Source organism: Spodoptera frugiperda, chromosome 2 (genome assembly GCF_023101765.2).
Source record: "Spodoptera frugiperda isolate SF20-4 chromosome 2, AGI-APGP_CSIRO_Sfru_2.0, whole genome shotgun sequence".
NCBI lineage: Eukaryota > Metazoa > Arthropoda > Insecta > Lepidoptera > Noctuidae > Spodoptera > Spodoptera frugiperda.
In genome coordinates this window covers 9,408,252-9,428,237 of record NC_064213.1, presented here as the reverse complement: position 1 = coordinate 9,428,237, position 19,986 = coordinate 9,408,252, and the positions used below count along the sequence as shown (strand labels likewise).

The following is a 19,986-nucleotide window of genomic DNA, read 5'->3' as shown; positions in this document are numbered from 1 at the left end:
ATGTGTACGTGCGGCTTGTGGTTTACTCGGCACAAAATGATGCCAGCAACAACGACTCTAATTTTTATATCTCCCATAAATATTTGCGTACATGTACTAGACCACTTGAAATAAAGTAAAAAAAAGTAAGCATCACTTTGGATTTGTTTTTAAAATATTTTTTTATTGGACACTGCATTGATTTTTTTATTACTTAATGAAAAAAAAAAAAAATTTTTCCCATGAAAACAACAGTTAAAATTTTATATCAATAACATTATTTCTATACTTATAGCAGTTGAATATGGCAAATTTACCTTTCCTCTTCCTCCAAATATTTTAACTACATAAATCGATTTGTTTTAAAGTAACTGTTGAAAACTGAAACAAACCTCCTTTATTTAAGTCATGTATAATAAATAATACATTTTACATTTAAGCGTAGATAAGTGTAAATACAATAAATAATATACCTAATTATTATTTTAGTTTTTCCCCACAAGAAAGTTAGTCACTACTAATTGACGGGAAAGTGCATTGCAGTGACCCGACTCTCCGTTTAGACATCAATATATTATAATCAAAGATTTTGTAGTGTCTATATTGTCTATGTACGGTATTTTTGTTATTAAGTATTTTGTGGCAGTATGAATTGTTACAATGCCTTTAAAAAAAAGAAAAAAATAATATTTCCCGCCATTTGCCTTTGGCGTGGTGGATGATCCAGGTTCCAGGTGCATTGTGACTTTTTTAATTATTGAATTTACTTAAAACTTAAAACATGGAAGAAATAAACGATGTGCAGGCGTTAGAAAAAATATCCAGCGAAGTTGACGAATCTCAAATAAAAGTTATTCTTTCGAGTCAATGCATTAAAGGTAAGATTAAAATAGGTACTTACATAAAGAGTCAAAATCGTGAAACGAAAGCAGTAATTAATAGGTAGGTACTACTAACAGTAGGTATACTAGGTATATAACTAATACCTACTTGTGACTAGTCAAAAACTAGCTTTTGTTTGTTTACAATATTAGTTGCAGATACACAGATGTTAACTTAAATAAATAATTTTAAAAATATAAGTTTCAATAGCCTGCTTTGTCATAGTTAGTACCTATTTATTGATAAAATAGCTGTTTGACTTGAGCAGCTTTTTTGTGTACATGCCATCCAATTGAATAATCATTTTAGCTCAAGCGTTTTTACTCGATAAGTTGAAGAAGCAAGCTGAACGTCACAAGGAGACCTGCGGCTTTATCAGCAGCGCCAATCTGAAACTGGAAGCCGAAATCAAACAGGCAGAATTGGAAATAAACAGGTTCGTCTCACATTATAAATATTAATAGGTATCATACCTAAATGCCTATAAATACATATTATTATATTATTCGTAACTACGCCCTAAGGAGTGACCTAATACAAAAACCAAACGGTGCCGTGGCCAGCGCGGTCCTTTTAATCCTAGTCGTAGTTATAGCGCCCGCATGCGTTTCCAGCATGCGGAATATACCTAAAAATGCGCGCTAAGGTACTAATATTATAAATGAAAATAGTTCTGACTTGTGAGTATTGTTTGTTATTCGATCATATCAAAAGACCTAAAGGGATCAGGATGAAATTTGGAATAGAGGTAGATTACGGTCTGGAGTCTGTATAGGATACAATTTTTATTCAACGGTAGGTACTGCTGGCGTATCCTTAGTGGCAGTAGGTACTTAATAAAATCATAATAGACAGATTTGAAACCATATTTCAGTATGCAAATAGCCCAAGAGACTATAAAATGTGGTAATGTTGAATTGAAGAAAGAATTGCTTTTGACTAAAGTACGCAAAACAGATATTATTGAACGCGTAGAAGAGGGTAAAAAGAAGTACGAAGCTATATGGCAGGAATGTAAAGCTAGGTACGAGAGCATTCCATTCGTACAAAAGCTACTTAATGCCCAGGGTAAGGTTCAAACGCTAAATAACGACATTGAAGCTCTTGATAAGGAAATAATAACGCTTTTTGAGACAATGAAAACTCAACGCCAAAGTTGTTTAACTTTGGACAAAAAACGTTGCATAGAATTAGCTAACTTTGTGGTCAATGAAATGCCAAACATCAGAACCAACATCAATGACCAAACTAAGAATATCAATGAAGTAACAAAACAAATTGAAGAGCATATTATTAAGCAAAAGTCTACAGTAACAACATCAGTCGTGGAACCAGAAATTGTAGATAATATTGAAATTCAAACTAAAGATTTAGTCAAAAATGATAAATTGGATATAAGTGAAGACGATCCTTTGGTACGTCGATTTCTCTAGTATTGGTATAATTAAGTAATAATTACTTTTATTTAATGTGCTTGCATTTTCTTTTTGTTCTTTCAGATACCGAGATTAGAACTGACTAATTTAGATCTCGATATTATAGATGTTGATGTGGAACGGGTAAGGACCATTGATGGAATTACTTATCGGAAATGGGTACCAATATATTGTATTAAAATTGTTAAACATTATTATTTACATTAAACATATTAACAGGCTAAAATGTTGAATGAAGAAATATCCAAAACCATACCATCGACAGCGGATGCTACGGATATTTTGGGCATTAATGCCATCAAACCATACAATGACGACAACAAAGCTTTCGAATATGTAATTTCGCCGTATTTTAATTTGTATAAAGACAAGGAAGCACACAACTTCTCTAAAAGGAAGTTGATTAACATCCTTGAAGATGTTCAGATAAATAATGAAGAAGTGTACAATATTGTGAAGAAGGTGAATCTGGAAAATCTTAGGACGATTAATGAAATTCCTTTAGGTGGAAATAAAAACGTTCCAGAGGAAAAAACTGTTTCAAAGGACAGGGTAAATCAACCTTGGTTTTGTTTAGTTTTATTCAAATTCTACATCAATTTAGACACTTATTTTTTATGCAAAAATAGGCCACGCCGATTGAGAGTGATAATATCGAAGAAGTAGATATTACTGGTTCGAATGCAGACATTTTAATACCACCAACACAATTTTTGGATATCACATTGACGGTAGGTAACTTACACTTGAATAATTGTTAGTCTCAACTATTAAAAAAATAAGAAATAGGTAAATAACAACTCGATGGAATGAATTCCTGTAACTTTTTACGGTAAGCGTTAAAATAATTTATAACTTATTCATTACTATTTATTAAGACTTCACAGGATGGTTTACAGAAGAAGAGAGTTTCGTTTGACATTCCTTCATCAGTTAAAATAAATGAAATAATAGAAGAGGAAGGTAAAATAATTAATAATGATGAAAATGACGCAATAAATCAAACTATTAATAGTCAGTTGGATGTGAGTGTGGCCAGTGAGGATAGTTTTATGAAGATACAAGATATGATAATAAAGAAACATAATTTAGATCTTTCGCCACAATTCGTCTATGCAAAAAATTCTGTACTGCAAAAGGTAAGTACAAATTCATTAGAAGATGAAATTGTTTATCTTCTCTATTTAATCATGAAAACAAATGAGGGCGCCACATCGTTCACCTAGCAACCCGTAAAGTGCGACTAGAGTAATATTGATAGTAGCGCATTATTTTAAACATGATTTACCGATATTTTTAATAGTGAATTTAATTATCGATAAACGTTGATGACTACCTATTTTTTTTTCAGAAAGATGATGTAATTGTTAAGTCCAAGTTTTTCCAAAATGAGAATCTTGGGTCGAATGTAGTTTCGGAAGTTACAATGGATGTAGGTGAAGAACCATATACCATGAAAAATGATTTACAATCTGACGAAAACCTTAAAATTTCTAAAAATACGGCAGAGCTGAATGTTGGACAAAACAATAATGTGGCAATGGATGTTGATGATATAGTAGTTTCCAGTCCCAAGGAGAGTAAGGTAGATTAATTGTACCTAATTCCAATTCAATAGTTTAGATATAATCCAGTACCTAAAGATTTTCCTGCGGAAAAACCCAAGTGGTAAGTGGGCTGGATTTTTGTATATCAATCACATTACCAGCTTATAAGTGGCCACTGCTGACCAACGCTCTTCTCACACGAAGAAAATTTGAGCATTTAATCAACAGAAATTACAAGCCTAGGTTTCCTCACGATGTTTTCCTCTACCGTTTAATCTTAGAAAAAACATAGGTATAATTTTGAAAAAGTTACATTGGTACTTGTCGTAGTTAGGATTCGAACCCGTGCGTGCATCAGAAGCGGGTGTCTTAAACCCGCTGGCCACCACGATTTATGTACACCTTTATTATTATAAACTTGTGCAATGATGTGAAAAATCGATCGACATTAGTCGGTTCTGGAGATAGTCCATTCAGTGGCGTAGCGTAGTGGGGGCGGCAGGGGCGGCCCGCCCCGGGCGGCACTTTTTAGGGGGCGGCAAAGTTAAACAATAAATAATTGAAATAATTTGTAAATATTTCAACCATTTTTTTTTTCGCAACTAGAGATCGGAGAAAGTAGTGATAGTGGGAATGGAACCTTTAACGAGTGGTCCTGCCCCGAGAGGGAACCTTTAGATAGAGTCGACTGTACAAATTTGGACCGAATAAAATGAGCTTACTCTTTAGGCGTAGTCCCGAAATCATGGAAGACGGTCCATCCGATCCCTAAACAAAAACCAGCCAAGTGCGAGTCGGACTCGCCCATGAAGGATTCCGTAACAGCAAGTAGATGACATAATATAAAAGTTGTAAAATAACTTGGTTTTACATAGTGTTTGTAAGAACGACAAAGTTATATTTGCGGTTTTTGAAAATGTTTTATTTCTTAAAAATTAATAATGATATCTGGTTCAAACCAATTTTCGTTGTTAGTAAATATATGCTCTAGATTTCAATAGAAATTGAAATCTAGAGCATATATTTATTTTTGTTTTCTCCTTCTCTTATTTTAAAAGTTAGAGGGGGAAGCGTCTAACTTTCAAACAGTTAATTTTGACGAAAAATGGTTTTAAGAACCTTAATGTCTTTTTTAAAGACCTATCCATAAACACCCATTATGGATATGTTAGTTGAAAAAAATTTTTTTTAATCAGTTCCATGTATCGAGTGCCCCCTTTTAAATTTATTAATTTTTATTCCAAATTCGAATAGCGGTTACCGAAATACATCAACCTTCAAAGTTTCAACTATATAGGCCTAACAGTTTCGGAAATAAATGGCTGTGACATACGGACGGACGGACGGACGGACAGACAGACAGACATGACGAATCTATAAGGGTTCCGTTTTTTGCCATTTGGCTACGGAACCCTAAAAAGCCGATAGAAGAAATCCGTCCAACTATAGACCGATAGCCATAACTTCCCTCTTCTCGAAAATAATGGAATCCATTATTAGCCCGCTCTTGCGGTACCTAGAGGATCACCAGCTACTCAGTGACCAGCAATACGGTTTTCGTAAAGGTCGATGGGCTGGGGATCTTCTGGTTTACCTGACACACCGTTGGGCACAGGCGATCGAATCTAAGGGGAAGCGTTGGTAGTTAGCTTGGACGTGGCGAAAGCCTTCGACCGGGTTTGGCATAAAGCGCTTCTTTCGAAGCTTTCTTCCTATGGTCTTCCCGAGAAATTGTGCGAATGGGTCTACTGCTTCCTTGCAGACAGAAGCATTAAGGTCGTTGTCGACGGGGAATGCTCCGACTCTCTGTCTGTAAACAGGTGTCCCTCAAGGCTGCGTGCTATCACCTACCTTGTTCCTCCTCCATATCAATGATATGTTGCAAATCAGCAGCATTCATTGTTATGCGGATGACAGTACAGGTGATGCCTATTATACCGGCCGCGCTAACATTTCTCGGGAAAACGTCATCGAGAACCGAAACAGACTTGTGTCTGAAATCGAGACTTCTTTGCGGAGAATCTCAGATTGGGGTGAACTTAATTTGTTCCAGTTTAACCCTACTAAGACACAGGTCGGCGTGTTTAGCCCGGTATTAGAATTGGGATACTTGGCATCAACATTTCGAGCGACGTCCATATCCGTGGCCATCTAGAGGATAAGGCTAAATTATCCTCGAAAAAGCTTGGTGTGCTCAACAGATCAAGGCAGTATTTCACTCCAGCCCATCGCCTGCTTCTATATAAGGCGCAAGTTCGGCCCCATATGGAATACTAGTCTCATCTGTGGGCGGGGGCACCCCAGTACCAGGTTCATCCTCTGGACCGCGTTCAGCGGCGTGCGAATCGGATTGTTGAGTGGCAGGAAATTTAAAACCGACTTGACACTTTGGCAATGTGTAGAGATGAAGCTTCGTTGTACATTATATCGCCTATACCACGGGGAGTGCTCTGATTCATGACTGTTCTCGCCGAAAAGTTCTCTTTTATGAATATATGTAATGTGTAGTATACATTAAATTAAAATACCTAAATAAGGGGGCGGCAAAATTGTCTTCCGCCCCGGGCGGCCGACACTCACGAGATAGTCCATTTAATTTTGTTTGCCCATTTCTAATACAATAGCAAAAGATAATTTTAAAATAATTATTCACAATATGTTATGCATCATCAGCCTTTTTCTGTCCACTGCCTGCTGAACACAACAGCACTACAATAGCCCGACACTGAGCTCAATCTCCTGCTCTTAGCATTCAGCTATTGTCAACTATAAGCCACACAATCATTATCATCATTCACACCTACTTGGTGGCTGAACTTTGGGTCTCTGTGAGATCACTTTGTTTCTCTATGTTACAAAGATGCAAAATCATGATTTGTAAATTTTTAGAAACATGAAAATCCACCTGCATCAGATAAAGCAGTGGCTGGATTGTTATTTACTCATGGAACACAAGCAATACCAGATTCACTGAATGCATCCATGAGCACAACTGGATTCGAAGATTCAGACTTCCCACATTGCATTGGTAGGCTGAAAATGATTAAAAACCAAGTGTTTCTAAAAGAATATTCATTGTTTTCATAAAGTACTCATTTTCAGATTCAAGTCTTCTTCTATCACCTAAAGCCGATATACCTTTAAGTGGTGATAATGATGCACAATCACAGGAAGTTCCTAATTTTCTTTCAGGTAGTTTGGTATAGATTTAATAAAAGTTTTTATAAGGCAATTTAATTTTACATGTCGAAAATATTTATTTTTAAGGATTTCGCAAGGCAGGCTTGTCATTCTTTGGAGGAGGAAACGCAAATTCTACAGAACCTAAGCCAGATTCAAGTGCACCAAACGATGGAAATAATTTTAGTTTCAATTTTGGTGGAGAAAAGAAAAATAGAGGAGGCTTGTTTAGTTTATTCAATTAATTATTTTGGTTTTGGTTTCAATAAATTTCTTGTACTATAGAGTCATGTTTTTTATTTGTAAACAACAAAACACAGTGTTATTGATGTAACTGACAGGCTCTTACAGCTATTAATTGCAGAAGTATAAATAGAGGTGCAAAAACCTCACTATATTCTATAGCAGAATCACCTTGTAGTTTTCTGCATAGTAGAAATTTAAATACAAATGTCAAGCCTAAAAATATAGCACTCCATGAAGCTCTATACAATGAGGCTTTATATGAACTTTCTAAATTCATCCTTATACATACTATACAGCAAAAATATGCATTCATAGCATCACTTACAAACAGTGGTGCAAACACTGTCCACCAAGCGCTATACACCACTCCATCTATTTTCAAAGCTAACAACACAGAGAATATTGTTATAGTTATTAGATTAATCCATATTTCAAACACTGTTAGTCCAATCCACTGCACTATTTCATTCAGAGTGAAGAACATCTTTACTGGTTGGCACCAAGCATTGCTGTTCTGAATATCCTTATATGGATTGACGATGAACACCTCACTTGTGAATCAAAGTCTAGCTCATCAGTCAATGGCTCCAGGTCATCTGTGGAAATATATTTATTCAAATTATATAACATGTTGCCTCTGTGTAAAGAAAAATACATTGCACAGTATTTATAAGTACAATTTTGTGGTAAATTTTTTTACATAGCTGTTCCATACCAAAATAATTTTTAATAAACATTGTACTCACCAACACAGTCTATAGTTCCAGTGTTTACTTCAATCTGACATGTGCCAGAGAACAATATTTCAAGTTGGAGTGCCAGGTTGCAGCACCTTTGTATGGCAGCTCCTAAACCATGAAGTATTATGTCTTTTTCTCCTCTAGTCAAGAGATCGCAGCACTTATCGAGCTGTGCCTATAACAAAAATTATAATTGTAACTGGTAAAAGCTATTCATGTAAAAAAACATGTAGTTTGGTGTTTACTCTGCATGCATGGTATTAAGTGTCCGTCCATTACCTTGAAATTAGTCTTCTTTGTGATGAATATTACATTATCACCGTCTACAGGTTTCAATGGTACTCGCTTTTTTAAAGCATAGTTTTTGTTTGGATGTCGTTTAGGTCTTTTCTTTGAATCTTCCTTCTTCTGTGATGTGTTTTCATCTGCCATAATTATTCACAATCGCAAGTGACACAAGTGGCACAAATTTCAAAATAAAATGTCAGACAGAGTTCATTTGACGTTTAACGTTTCATTTACTTTGACAGATAACTTCAGTATGTTCGGATACATAAACTTACACTGTTTGCTGGGATCACATAGACAATAAGGATTTACACACAAAGCTTAGCCGTCGCCGTTGATGTCGCTAGCAGCGCAGCGGGGCGGCTGCTGTATGGGTTTTTTCCCACAACTACCAAACAAAAGGGCGTGATTGGCAAAATACACCTCATTAAATAACGTCAACGGACAAATTATCTATTTATTTTCTGGGGGCCCTCTGTATCCTCGGGTACCTGGGCTTAAGCCCAAGAAGTCCTTAGGTACATCTGCTCTTGGGGGTTATGATATGTCTTAGTTAGATACCAGTAGGGATCTTTCTTGACAACTTGTTGTGTTCTGGAAACAAAGCAGTGAAGCGAGGGTACGTGCACCGTCACTCGCGGCGCGTAACAACCTGACAGTTGGTAACGACTACACACAACCCGAGAGCGTCCCAGTCTTCAGTGATACACCTTTACTCCAGCTCTTATCAAATAATTAATTAATAACCCTTTCTCTAGTCACCTTTATATCCCAATAAGAGAGTAAGAGTAAATTTCGTATAATAAAATTAGTTTAACATCAAACAATTTATTAAATGCAACGTTATAAAATAAATGTGTATATTATACAATTTATTAATACAACATTATAAAATAAAATATTCTTTAATAATGTTTTAATACAGCATTATAAAATAAAAGTGTACATTATACAATTTATTAATACTACCGGGTCAAACCCGAGAAGGAGAGACCTCCTCAACGTTATATTAATATTACATTATAAAATAAATATTCTTTAACAAATTATTTAGCATTATAAAATAAAATTTTACATTTACAATTTTATTTATAGAACATTACAAAATAAAACATTCTCTAACAATTTATTAATACAGTATTATAAAATAAAAGTGTACAATTTACAATTTATGAGCACCGTTTTTCCTGCGGGTCGCGAGACGAGGTGCCCATTTTTACCGGGTAAAACCCAAAAAGGAGAGGTCTCTCCTTCTCGGGTTTGACCCGGGTTAATATTAATAGAACATTATAAAATAAAATATTCTTTAACAATCGATTAATACAGTATTATAAAATAAAAGTGTACAATTTACAATTTATGAGCACCGTTTTTCCTGCGGGTTGCGAGACGAGGTGCCCATTTTTACCGGGTAAAACCCAAAAAGGAGAGGTCTCTCCTTCTCGGGTTTGACCCGGGTTAATATTAATAGAACATTATAAAATTAAAATATTCTTTAACAATTTATTAATACAGCATTATAAAATAAAAGTGTACATTATACAATTTACTAATATGTACAACATTATAAAATAAAAATATATTACTATAGAAAATAACTACACAAAAAATAAAAAACAATATTAGTAGGTGTGTAATAGAAGGCTACTGTTCAGTTTATGTACCTTAACTTTAGGAATGGGTACTTATTACTTATGTAGTTATGTGGATAACTGCCTAAGATTATGTACCTATACTATGCAGGCATTTTCGTAGGTACTCGTATCTTAGTTAAGTATCCTCATATCCCAATGCAAATTACTTTACAATGGAAGGTTCGGGTATTTCATATAAATGCCATTCTTTTGTCACGTGGTAAGGTGCTGTCTGAATACTCCTTAGGAAAAGGTGATGACTGACTCGTTATATTATTGTTGGAGCGACGGAAACGACCAATGAGTTTGCGCGCCAATTCACGTTCATGAGATCCTGGCTCATGATCTTTCCTAGACCTGAGGAGCAGAAATTGATCTCATTGGTTATATACAATGTGATAGGGGTGGGACTTCTAACCCGTTAAGGCTGAGTACTACATCAAATTTTATCGACAAAAAAAATTATATGGGGGGTTGAACCCCCTCCCCCTAAAAATTATGGCTATTTTAATATTTTTTTTACTTTATGTGATATCAAAGGTTGTTTGCGTCGTAGAAACAAAAAAAAAACGACAAACGGTAGCTAATAACCTTGGCTAACTAATTCATTACTTTTTTCATGTTTGGTAATGGTTTGGTGAGAAAAAAAAACATTTCTGAATTATTTTTACCGAAAAAATCGCTATATCGCTAATATTTTCAATTGGGGGTTCAACCCCCATATAATTTATTTTATCGATAAAATTAGATGTAGTACTCAGCCTTAATGGGTTAGAAGTCTCACCCCTATCACATTGTATACAGGGTGTCTCTGAAGTCGACGTCCAAACTACACTTGGAGATTGCCCAAGTTACAATAATAATAAAAAAATATAGTAAATTAGTCTGAGTCATGTAACTTTAAAATTATATAATGATTTACGTGTTTCCACTAAAAAGTATGCCCTGTGACAGTCTTTTGACACTTGTTGCTACCAATCTTTACTGCCAGGGGCGTAGCGTGCCTTGGCAAAATTTGTTTCAGAGAAAAATGGGTGTTTTTATTTCATTTTTTTAAGGGGGGAAATCATCCTATGCCTTATCCCTCCCCTTGGGGGAGGCTAGAGAGAGTATAGGTTAGAAGTAGGTTGATTCTAATAACTTTATATGAAAAATGGCTAGTTTAGAAAGTAAGACTGTTTAGAAAACAGTCTTACTTTGCTGATACCCTAGTGTCGTTTGGAAATTGGACGTCGACTTCAGGGACACTGTAGATATGTACCTAATTCAGTAATTGAATTATTTTTAAATACGTTGCCCCAAACTAGAATTTTCACTTGAGTCATGGGTGTGTTTACAAACATTCAAGTTCTCGAAGCAACAATTTGTAGAGTTGCTCCGTGCAGGAATCGAACCTACTAAAAGATGCGCGGCGGCTGTTTACCTAACTACCGCGCCAACTGTACAGTCAATAATATGTAGTAACGGACATGAAATGTCAATATCAATGTCAGTAGTAGTTTTTAATTTTATTGGCGAGACTTTGTCGCCCTGGGCCATACTGGTATAAGAAAGAATAAACCGTTTTGTTACTAAAACGTTTTAAACCTTTCAGTTGCTAGAAGGACGATTGGCGTTTCTGGTGGTCGCCTGTAAGCCTGCTGTTCAGGCTTTTCGGTCTGGTAAGCTGCTGCAAAATATAAGAACATTCATTCACAAGTATGCACAAAAGGTCACCACACCACCATGCTAGAACCACGTAACTTACTTACCAAGTACTGGACGTGAGTCGATTGACTGACCACTGTCTTCAACAGGTAGGCTCATGGGTCCGGCTCCTTCTTCGTTTTGATTCTGTCCGGATCGCAGGCTGTATTGCTCCCACGGTTCGGCTCTTGCGTAGTCTGTAAGACAATGATTATTATTAAACAATATTCCAAGTTGAAAGCAAATAGTAATACATGATCTAAATACCTAGAAATAGGTATTACAAAACGTTGTAGTACCTATTTCAAGTTATTTTCTAGGTATTTCTAACGAGAAAGAAGAAATCCATTTATATACCATAGATCTACTGCTTGAAAAGTGTTATGCCGATAACTACGAATTAAAGTCACGATGTCGAAGACTAGGTTCGTGTAATCCCACCGATAGCCGAACAATATCATGGTGCGGAGCTAGAGACAGCAACTTGAAATCAAATAAGTATTACTTGAAATCAAAGCTGTAATTACTTACATGCAAAATCTGTTAGTTCTTTCTGTGCGTAGTGATAGCCTACTGAGATGCCGTACACCATCAGCATGAGAATTCCGAATATCAGCACTATTAGCACAAAAGCGCAGCAAATCCATGTCAATATTCTGGTAAAAGATCATGATACAATTAGATATACCTACAGACCTACACTTATTTTTGAGATTTTACCTTTATTTCTCCTGTATCTTGGAGGTCTGAGACCTGACAATATAAAAATAAGGTTTTTACTTCTGTCTAATGCTATTATGAATCGACTATAAACATTTTTAAACGACTTCCCAAAAAGTGAATAAAGCCTCGTGATATGCCATCATTACGTTGCTAAACATTGTGGAGCTCTTGTTAAATGACATCGTCTGGCTATTTATGTTTCGCTCACAGTTTTCGTCGGCAATATTGTCGCTAGAGGAACAAGTGTTGTACGTCACGTCACACTAATGAACATTTGTTCATTGACACGTTGCATGGCGATGTGTAATAAAATCAAGTGGAGTGGACGCGCGGTCTCACGTTGGCATGGCGGCGCTAAAATAAAGACTGCTTTACACATAAATCAGTGTACTTAATTTAAAAAGGACTAACGTTTTCCTAACGTAGGTACTTATATTGTCCTGATAACTATTGGAACCTTAAGGACGGCACGGCACGGCATGGCACAGTACGGCATCCCGTGGCGTGCCGTGGCATCCACGGCATCCCGCGGCGTGCCGTGGCATGGCGCGGCATCGTGGTATCAAAATAAAGTAACATAAATTCTAAATTCATTGAAATAAGGTTCAAAATAACTTAATTTGTATTAAAATCCTTGGCCGTGCCATGCCATGCCGTTACCGATCACCTGGTGCTGTTTGGATGTTGATTTCAGGGAAACCCTGTGAGTAGTATGTGTAAGTATAAAACAAAGAAATTCACCCACTTACCTTTCGAAACAAAATGTCATAGCACAAAATACGGATTGTACGATCCCCATTTTTCTTGTATAGATGATAAGACCTGTCTGTTAAAAGGGTTCATAATTATGTATTATTGTAGGTACCATGTTATGAGATTATTTTTTTGGTGAAATGTCGTTAATTCCAATATAGGTATAAATCCTCTACGTTAGTACTTCTATTATCACAAAAACTAAATAATCTCGTATTCAAAGGTAGGCTACTTAAGCGCTTTTTGTTAGATGGGAAAATCATCTAATGACTTCTCTCGCCTTGGCCGAGGCGAGAGGTCCGTGTCAGACTCTTATACGGACTACACCTGCTTTTTGAGCCGGAGCCCCGGTAAAGGCTTCTCAAGCGCTATCAACACATTTCACGATTATTCGTGATTTCGTGCTCCGAGTTGATCTTTACATAGTCAGTGTTCTCGTCAGGGCAGAGATCTGTCTACAGCCTTCGGGGCTTCGAACCCTTAAACCTCATACTCAGACACTTCTCAGAACTTTCTTATACAGCAGAAGGCGTTCTGCGACAGGTCTTTTCACTATTATCAAAGGACTCGCGAAGTTGAGATTAATTAGGACAGTAAAATTCCTATGTAGCGCACAAAAACCCTAGATGATTATATGAACAGGCTTAGATACCTAACCTACCTACGCGATCTTTTGCTTCCCCTGACAGTAGACCGTAAGGTCGGGTGTACCCGGAAATGTGTGGAAAGCGCGTTACTCTACAAATATTGTAGGAAATATTAATTAACTCGTCACACACCCCAAAAAAATATACTTAAGTACTTTACGATATTTATACCTGCCCACCTAAAGAAAACATTGTTTTTTAATTATAATTACCCGAAATTTTATAGTTTAATTTCAATTTATAACTACAAAGTACATAGTTGTAAGTAGGTACTCACCACATACACGCGTCAAAATAACGCCAAGAATATGAAATGTATTGTAACAAATTCTTTGAATATACAAGTAGATATTAATCCATAATTATTGCTTGCTGAGACTTGATAACGTTTGGTTATTAATCGCAATTATATTATAAAAAATAGCACTATTTTATCAGGTACTAAATCATACAAAACCGTCGAGTGCCTATCACACTATCACATTACTGAAACTTCAGTGTCAAAGTCATAGATTATAGGTGACTTATGTAAATTGACGTATTCCTCTCGGGAGGTGATAACACAGGCTATTCTTATTTGAGAATCCTAGATAGATAACATTCTCGTGTGTCTACTAGTCTACTGAAGCCCTATGTGTAAATGTGTATGTTCTGTGTGTAAGTGTAAGGTCTCAATTGACACTGGCAGTATAGCCGACAACACTGTTTTGGAGACTCAGCTCAGCTGCCATACAAGATAAAAAAAAAGTGAGAAGTCGCTGAGGCGTCTCAGTCGTTATTTTAAGAGACTACGCCAGCCTTTCTTCGACATCCTTTAACTTATTAGTATTATTTGGCCTTGCCTTTACAGACATGGAGCCAAACTATTCGCGTTAATAAAACCACCGCTGTAATTTTTGTCTGCAAGGAACCTGGACACAAATTCACACAATTTCTGCAACTTTCCCCAAATTCACCTTTCGTACAATGCGAATTTAAGGCGGAATTAAAAGGAAGGCGATGAGATAATATAAGCTCAAATGAGAAAGAAGATTCTTCTATCTACGCTAGTACCTAAATGCCTTCCATGGATTAGGTACGATTATAGATATTTGTATCAGATTTGGGGATCACCAACCGGGAGTGGGCAGCGTGTAGTAGAAATGGGGATGTCCTGCTATTATTATTTTTTGAGTTTGTAAAATTGTTGTTTGAGTTAGAGTGAGGTTACCGGAGGCCCAATTCCCACCTCACCAACCATCCCAATCCCCAATTCCCGAACAACAACCCCTAAATTCCTAATCCCCAAAAAACGGCAACGCACCTGTAACGCCTCTGATGTTTCAAGTGTCCATGGGCGACGGCGATTGCTTACCATCAGGTGATACGTCTTCGTTAAAAAAATGCTAGTCCTGCATTTCATAGAAGGAAGTTAATAAAATTAGTTTTACAGTGAACAATTTATTTATTGAACTTACAACATAAAAATTATAAAAATATATTACTTTATAAAATAACTAGGTAAGTCATAGATAGAAGTATACGTAGAATCTAAAAAATAATATTAGCAATAATAGGCATACATACGAGTCTAAAAAATAATATTAGCAATAACAGGTATACATACGAGTCTAAAAATTATATACTCGATTGGGCGGGGGCACTGCCGTGCCTCCAGATTAGCAGTAATACGTATACATAGAATCTAAAAAATAATATTAGCAATAACAGGTATACATACGAGTCTAAAAATGATATGCTCGACTTGGCGGGGGCACTCCCGTGCCCCCAGATTAGCAGTAATAGGTATACATAGAATCTAAAAAATAATATTAGCAATAGGTATACGTAGAATCTAAAAAATAATATTAGCAATAGGTATACGTAGAATCTAAAAAATAATATTAGCAATAATAATAGGTATACATATGAGTCTAAAAATTATTTTAGCAGTAATAAGTATACATAGAATCTAAAAAATTATATTAGTAGATAATAATAGGTACCTATACATAGAATCTAAAAATATACATTAGTTATCGGAGAACTATACAGGTATAATGTGTACCTTAAGATATGAATGGATACTTATGTAGGTATGTGGATACCTACCTAAGATTATGTACCTATACTATGCAGGCATTTTCGTAGGTACTAGTATTTTAGTTAAGTATCCTCATATCCCAATGTAAATTACTTTACAATGCAAGGTTCGGGTATTTCATATAAATGCCATTCTTTTGTCACGTGGTAAGGTCATATTCTGTGGTAAGGTGCTGTTTGAATACTTCAAAGCGTTAGTAAAATTTCGTGACTGACTCGTTTTATTATAGTGGGAGCGACGGAAACGACCAATGACTTTACGCGCCAACTCACGTCTATGAGCTGCCACCTCATGATCTTTCCGAGACCTGAGGAGCAGATATTAATTATTGATCTCATTTCAAAATATGAAATGTCACAAGAAATAATGCAACGTTAATTTCAAACCTTTCAGTTGCTATAAGGACGACTGGCGTTTCTAGTGGTGGCCTGTAATCCCGCTGTTCAGGAGCTAGGGACTGGTAAGCTGCTGCAAAATATAAGAACATTCATTCACAAGTATGCACAAACGGTCACCACACCACCATGCTAGAACCACGTAACTTACTTACCAAGTACTGGACGTGAAAAACCGGTAGCTTCTTCTTCGCTAGGTAGGTTGGTGGCTCCGAGTGCTTCTTCGTTTTGGTTCTGCCCGGATCGCAGTCCGTATTGCTCCCACGGTTCGGCTCTCGCGTAGTCTGTAAGACAATGGTTATAATTAAACAATAGTCCAAGTTGAAAGCAATTAGTAAGGATTTAATTGGACATAGGTAATAGGTATAACATCAAACGTTTCCTTTCTAGAAGGCGCACGTCTGCAGAGCAGCATTTATATACACTAGACCTTTTCACCAAGTGAAAAGAGTTCAAATAAAGTCACGATCTCGAAATCTGGGTTTGTGACAATGGCACAGATTCTACAGATAGCCGAACTATATACCTAGGTAATAGTGTGGAGCTAGAGAGACTAGCTCTCCTCCGTTGCAAGCAAACATTTGCTTACTGGTGATAAGGCAGATTAGTCCCGCATTGAATCATAAGTACTTACAAGCAAAATCTGTTAGTTCTTTCTGTGCGTAGTGATAGCCTACTGAGATGCCATACACCATCAGCATGAGAAGTGCGAATATAATCGCTATTAGCACAAAAGCGCAGCAAATCCATGTCAAGATTCTGGTGATAGATACAGCATTTATTAGTAAAAGATAATTATTGTGACTAAGTTAAATGTAGTTATAACGACTTTACTGCATCTCTACCAATACCAAATATCAATAGTATAAAAAGGTAAGCATATGTGACTTTGAGGATGATAATCAACGAAACTACCGAACCGACAAACTTTCGTTCACTGATCCCTGATACCTGTAGGATTTACCCACCAAAAACATAAATGTAAAAAAGGAAAGCCAAGTTCAATACAAAACCTATGCTTGGTTGTGGGTTTCGCCGCAAAAAGAATGGACATCTAAATGAGTGCCAAGTTCTGTACAAAATCCAAATATGTATTTATAGGAATAAAATAACATTATGAACAAGTATAAAACTCTATGAGATATAGGTAGGTAAGTAAGATTTAAAATAAAGTTAAAATAAAACACAAATAACCCACTTACCTTTCGGTACAAAATGTCATAGCGACGAATACAGATGATACAATCCCCATTTTGCTCGTATAGATGATCAATCTGTAAATAGTAGGTACTTTAACTATAATTAAGGTAACTTTAAGTATGTATAATATGTAGCCCAGGTGTATTAGTTAATTATGACATTATTAATTTTAAAGTAGGTGAAGGTGTCGTAAATTCCATTAAAACAATTCTTTATTTCAACAAGAAGTGTAGATACGTTTAAGTCCAGCAGCGAGTATTTAGTTAGTCCTGATCCGGAGCTGCGAACTACCTAGCGGGTTTACCGGGGCTCCGGCTCAAAACGCAGGAAAAGGAACGGGGTGGTTTTTAGTCCGTAAGAGTCTAACACTACCTCTCGCTCCGCCCAAGGTGGGAAAAGTCACTGGATGTGATTTTCCCCCCTCAAAAAAAAGCGAGTATTTAGTAGCTCTCTCTCGCTTCGATTTTCCTAGGCTTTTCTATAATCAATTCGAACGCATTGAAGTCGAATCGAAGCTCGATCACATTCTCGCTCCTTGCATCGTGTAGATCTATCGTAGATGTTTTATGAGATCGATAATGAAAAATGAGGTCATAGAGCTCAAAGTAAGCTTTTTACGTACCTACCTTCGATCAACAATACCAACTAGATAACGGGTTACGTACAAAATCAAAGCCAAATGGTGTCCGCGTGAATTTATACCTATATAGCTGCATTTGTTTTTAACGTACTAAGAGAAAAGTTTTAAAACAGTTTTAAGTCTAACCTAATTTCAACCATCGCACCTAGTAATAAAGTCACAAATTTTCAAAATATTATCTTACACTTACTATCTTTCGTAACAAAAGCAATAAACCTATTCTGTCACTTAGAAATGAAAAGACATAAGTCAAATAACATTAAGTGTAAAACCAACTTTAAGGAGCAACAAATAAAGTACGATTTCCTGTCACGGCCTTGTGAGCTACAGCGTTTTGTTTCGTGTCAGTTTGCTTTGTCGAATATTACTACAGGAGGTATGGAGTCGCGTTCAACACTAAAAGAATTTATAATATGAACGTAAAAGTTTAGTTAAAATTATGTATGTTGTTATGTTAGGCACTGCTGTTTTAACCAATCGACGGCGGTTAGTATTTCCGGATATATCCGATTTATCAAAGTGATCTGAACATATGACCGAATTCTTAGCTGGCTTATAAAAGTTATCTTCTCTTTCTCTGGCGACAATCGAGACCCATTCTGCACACGTAAACGGATTGCTAGGAAAACTAAAAAAAAAAGAAATAAGTAACTATCTAATGAGAGTTCAAAAAACAGACACAAAAGTAGCATTAACCTATTTAAAGGTTCTAGTAACAAATTATTTTAAATTATTACCTACAACATAAATCTACTCCATGCGTCTACTGTTCTGTTACACAAACGTTTGGCCACGTATTGGCCGATCTTGGCCAAACGTTTGTAGCGGTGATTTAAAATCGGTAATTTTGTTCATAATTAAATATTATTTGTTAGTTTAAAAATTATAATATAACTTAATTTATATGTTCTTACCGAAAGTAAGACACCCCGGCCGATGAATTGCTTTTGCGGGCATTATTTTTGCAACTCTTGAATACACATTGCGGCATTGTGAAACGTGTTTACATTGGCCGTGTTACAAGTGAACTAAACAAAATAAGAGCTCACGTCTCAAGTGAGCTGTTATTTATCGAGACGTATTTTTGCACCGACCCGATATCTAGTTGGTATTGTTGATCGAAGGTACCTACTAACTATATAATATTTGTAATTAGACAAATTGTATATAGTAGGTACCTACTACGGAGCCCTGTAAATTATGTATTACTATAGCACGATTAACGACCCCGTGAATGCCCCACGGTGGCGTGGATGCACACTTTGCAACGTAGACGTTACATACTTACCATATACTCAATATATCTTCAAGAAAGTTAAATGTTTTTTAACAAATTCTTTAAATATGTACACCTATATCAAACCTCAATAGGTGTTACTTGTTCAAAGTTCTGAAAATTAGGCATTCGTTATTATATTAGGGAAAATAGCACCAAGAGCTACAAAATCATACAAAACTGTTGAGGACATTAATTATTTAAACTTCAGTGTCAAACGTAAACAAGCAGTAAAAAGGTTTATTAAGTTAAAGATCAACATTGTGTTAGGTATTTATTGCCAGACAGGGTGTGGTTCAGATTTTCATGGTTCATTCATTGGGTCAATTTGGGGATTAGGGATTGGGTATGGAAGACAGGAGAGGAGGATTAGGCGTCCGGTAACCTCACACACACGATGAAACTCAACGCAAGCGTTGTTTCACTCGCTGTGAGGCCCTGGTGGTATCTCCAGTCAAGTTGGCCCATTCATGCTGAAGGCTCTCCCACGTATTTTTTACCCCAATGTGGGAAATTCTCTTGGAGCCTTCTCGCCTGGGGAGGACTAAACGGATTGTCAGACTGGTACCCACGTGTACGAGGGTTCGGGAAATGAAATTCTTCCGCAGCACCAACACTTGGTGGTGCGTATAGCGTATAGTGCGCATCTTT

At 36.3% G+C, this 19,986-nt stretch overlaps 4 protein-coding genes across 7 annotated transcripts; 1 reads left to right on the top strand and 3 right to left on the bottom strand.

The window, feature by feature from the left end:
• The first annotated feature begins 484 nt into the window (after positions 1–484).
• Positions 485–7,310, top strand: LOC118269383 (uncharacterized). 3 transcript variants are annotated; one of them, XM_050701709.1, is made up of 11 exons: positions 492–857; positions 1,171–1,297; positions 1,736–2,276; positions 2,361–2,420; positions 2,517–2,849; positions 2,927–3,028; positions 3,185–3,436; positions 3,649–3,882; positions 6,734–6,872; positions 6,947–7,036; positions 7,112–7,310. In XM_050701709.1, exons 1-11 carry the CDS (start codon positions 761–763, stop codon positions 7,267–7,269), a joined length of 2,133 nt encoding a protein of 710 aa, XP_050557666.1. In that variant the 5' UTR covers positions 492–760; the 3' UTR covers positions 7,270–7,310. The 3 variants fall into 3 exon arrangements, with proteins under 3 accessions (XP_035440344.2, XP_050557666.1, XP_035440343.2); XM_035584450.2 differs by having other exon boundaries at positions 495–857; positions 3,176–3,436; XM_035584451.2 differs by lacking the exons at positions 6,734–6,872; positions 6,947–7,036 and having other exon boundaries at positions 485–857; positions 3,176–3,436.
• Positions 7,305–8,488, bottom strand: LOC118269384 (transmembrane protein 203). 2 transcript variants are annotated; one of them, XM_035584453.2, is made up of 3 exons: positions 8,290–8,488; positions 8,017–8,185; positions 7,305–7,866 (listed from the first exon to the last, which is right to left on the bottom strand). In XM_035584453.2, the coding sequence occupies exons 1-3, from the start codon at positions 8,440–8,442 to the stop codon at positions 7,757–7,759; spliced, it is 432 nt and encodes a 143-aa protein (XP_035440346.1). In that variant the 5' UTR covers positions 8,443–8,488; the 3' UTR covers positions 7,305–7,756. The 2 variants fall into 2 exon arrangements, with proteins under 2 accessions (XP_035440346.1, XP_050557676.1); XM_050701719.1 differs by lacking the exon at positions 8,290–8,488 and having other exon boundaries at positions 8,017–8,165.
• A 751-nt stretch (positions 8,489–9,239) lies between these two features.
• LOC118269271 (uncharacterized) lies at positions 9,240–14,228 on the bottom strand. The gene is made up of 6 exons (XM_050701646.1): positions 14,019–14,228; positions 13,091–13,167; positions 12,150–12,274; positions 11,684–11,815; positions 11,520–11,601; positions 9,240–10,289 (listed from the first exon to the last, which is right to left on the bottom strand). Exons 2-6 carry the CDS (start codon positions 13,138–13,140, stop codon positions 10,124–10,126), a joined length of 555 nt encoding a protein of 184 aa, XP_050557603.1. The 5' UTR covers positions 13,141–13,167; positions 14,019–14,228; the 3' UTR covers positions 9,240–10,123.
• Positions 14,229–15,734: 1,506 nt separating this feature from the next.
• On the bottom strand, positions 15,735–19,537 carry LOC118269272 (uncharacterized). The gene is made up of 6 exons (XM_050701630.1): positions 19,348–19,537; positions 17,422–17,493; positions 16,854–16,978; positions 16,375–16,503; positions 16,211–16,292; positions 15,735–16,131 (listed from the first exon to the last, which is right to left on the bottom strand). Exons 2-6 carry the CDS (start codon positions 17,469–17,471, stop codon positions 15,942–15,944), a joined length of 576 nt encoding a protein of 191 aa, XP_050557587.1. The 5' UTR covers positions 17,472–17,493; positions 19,348–19,537; the 3' UTR covers positions 15,735–15,941.
• Positions 19,538–19,986: the final 449 nt, after the last annotated feature.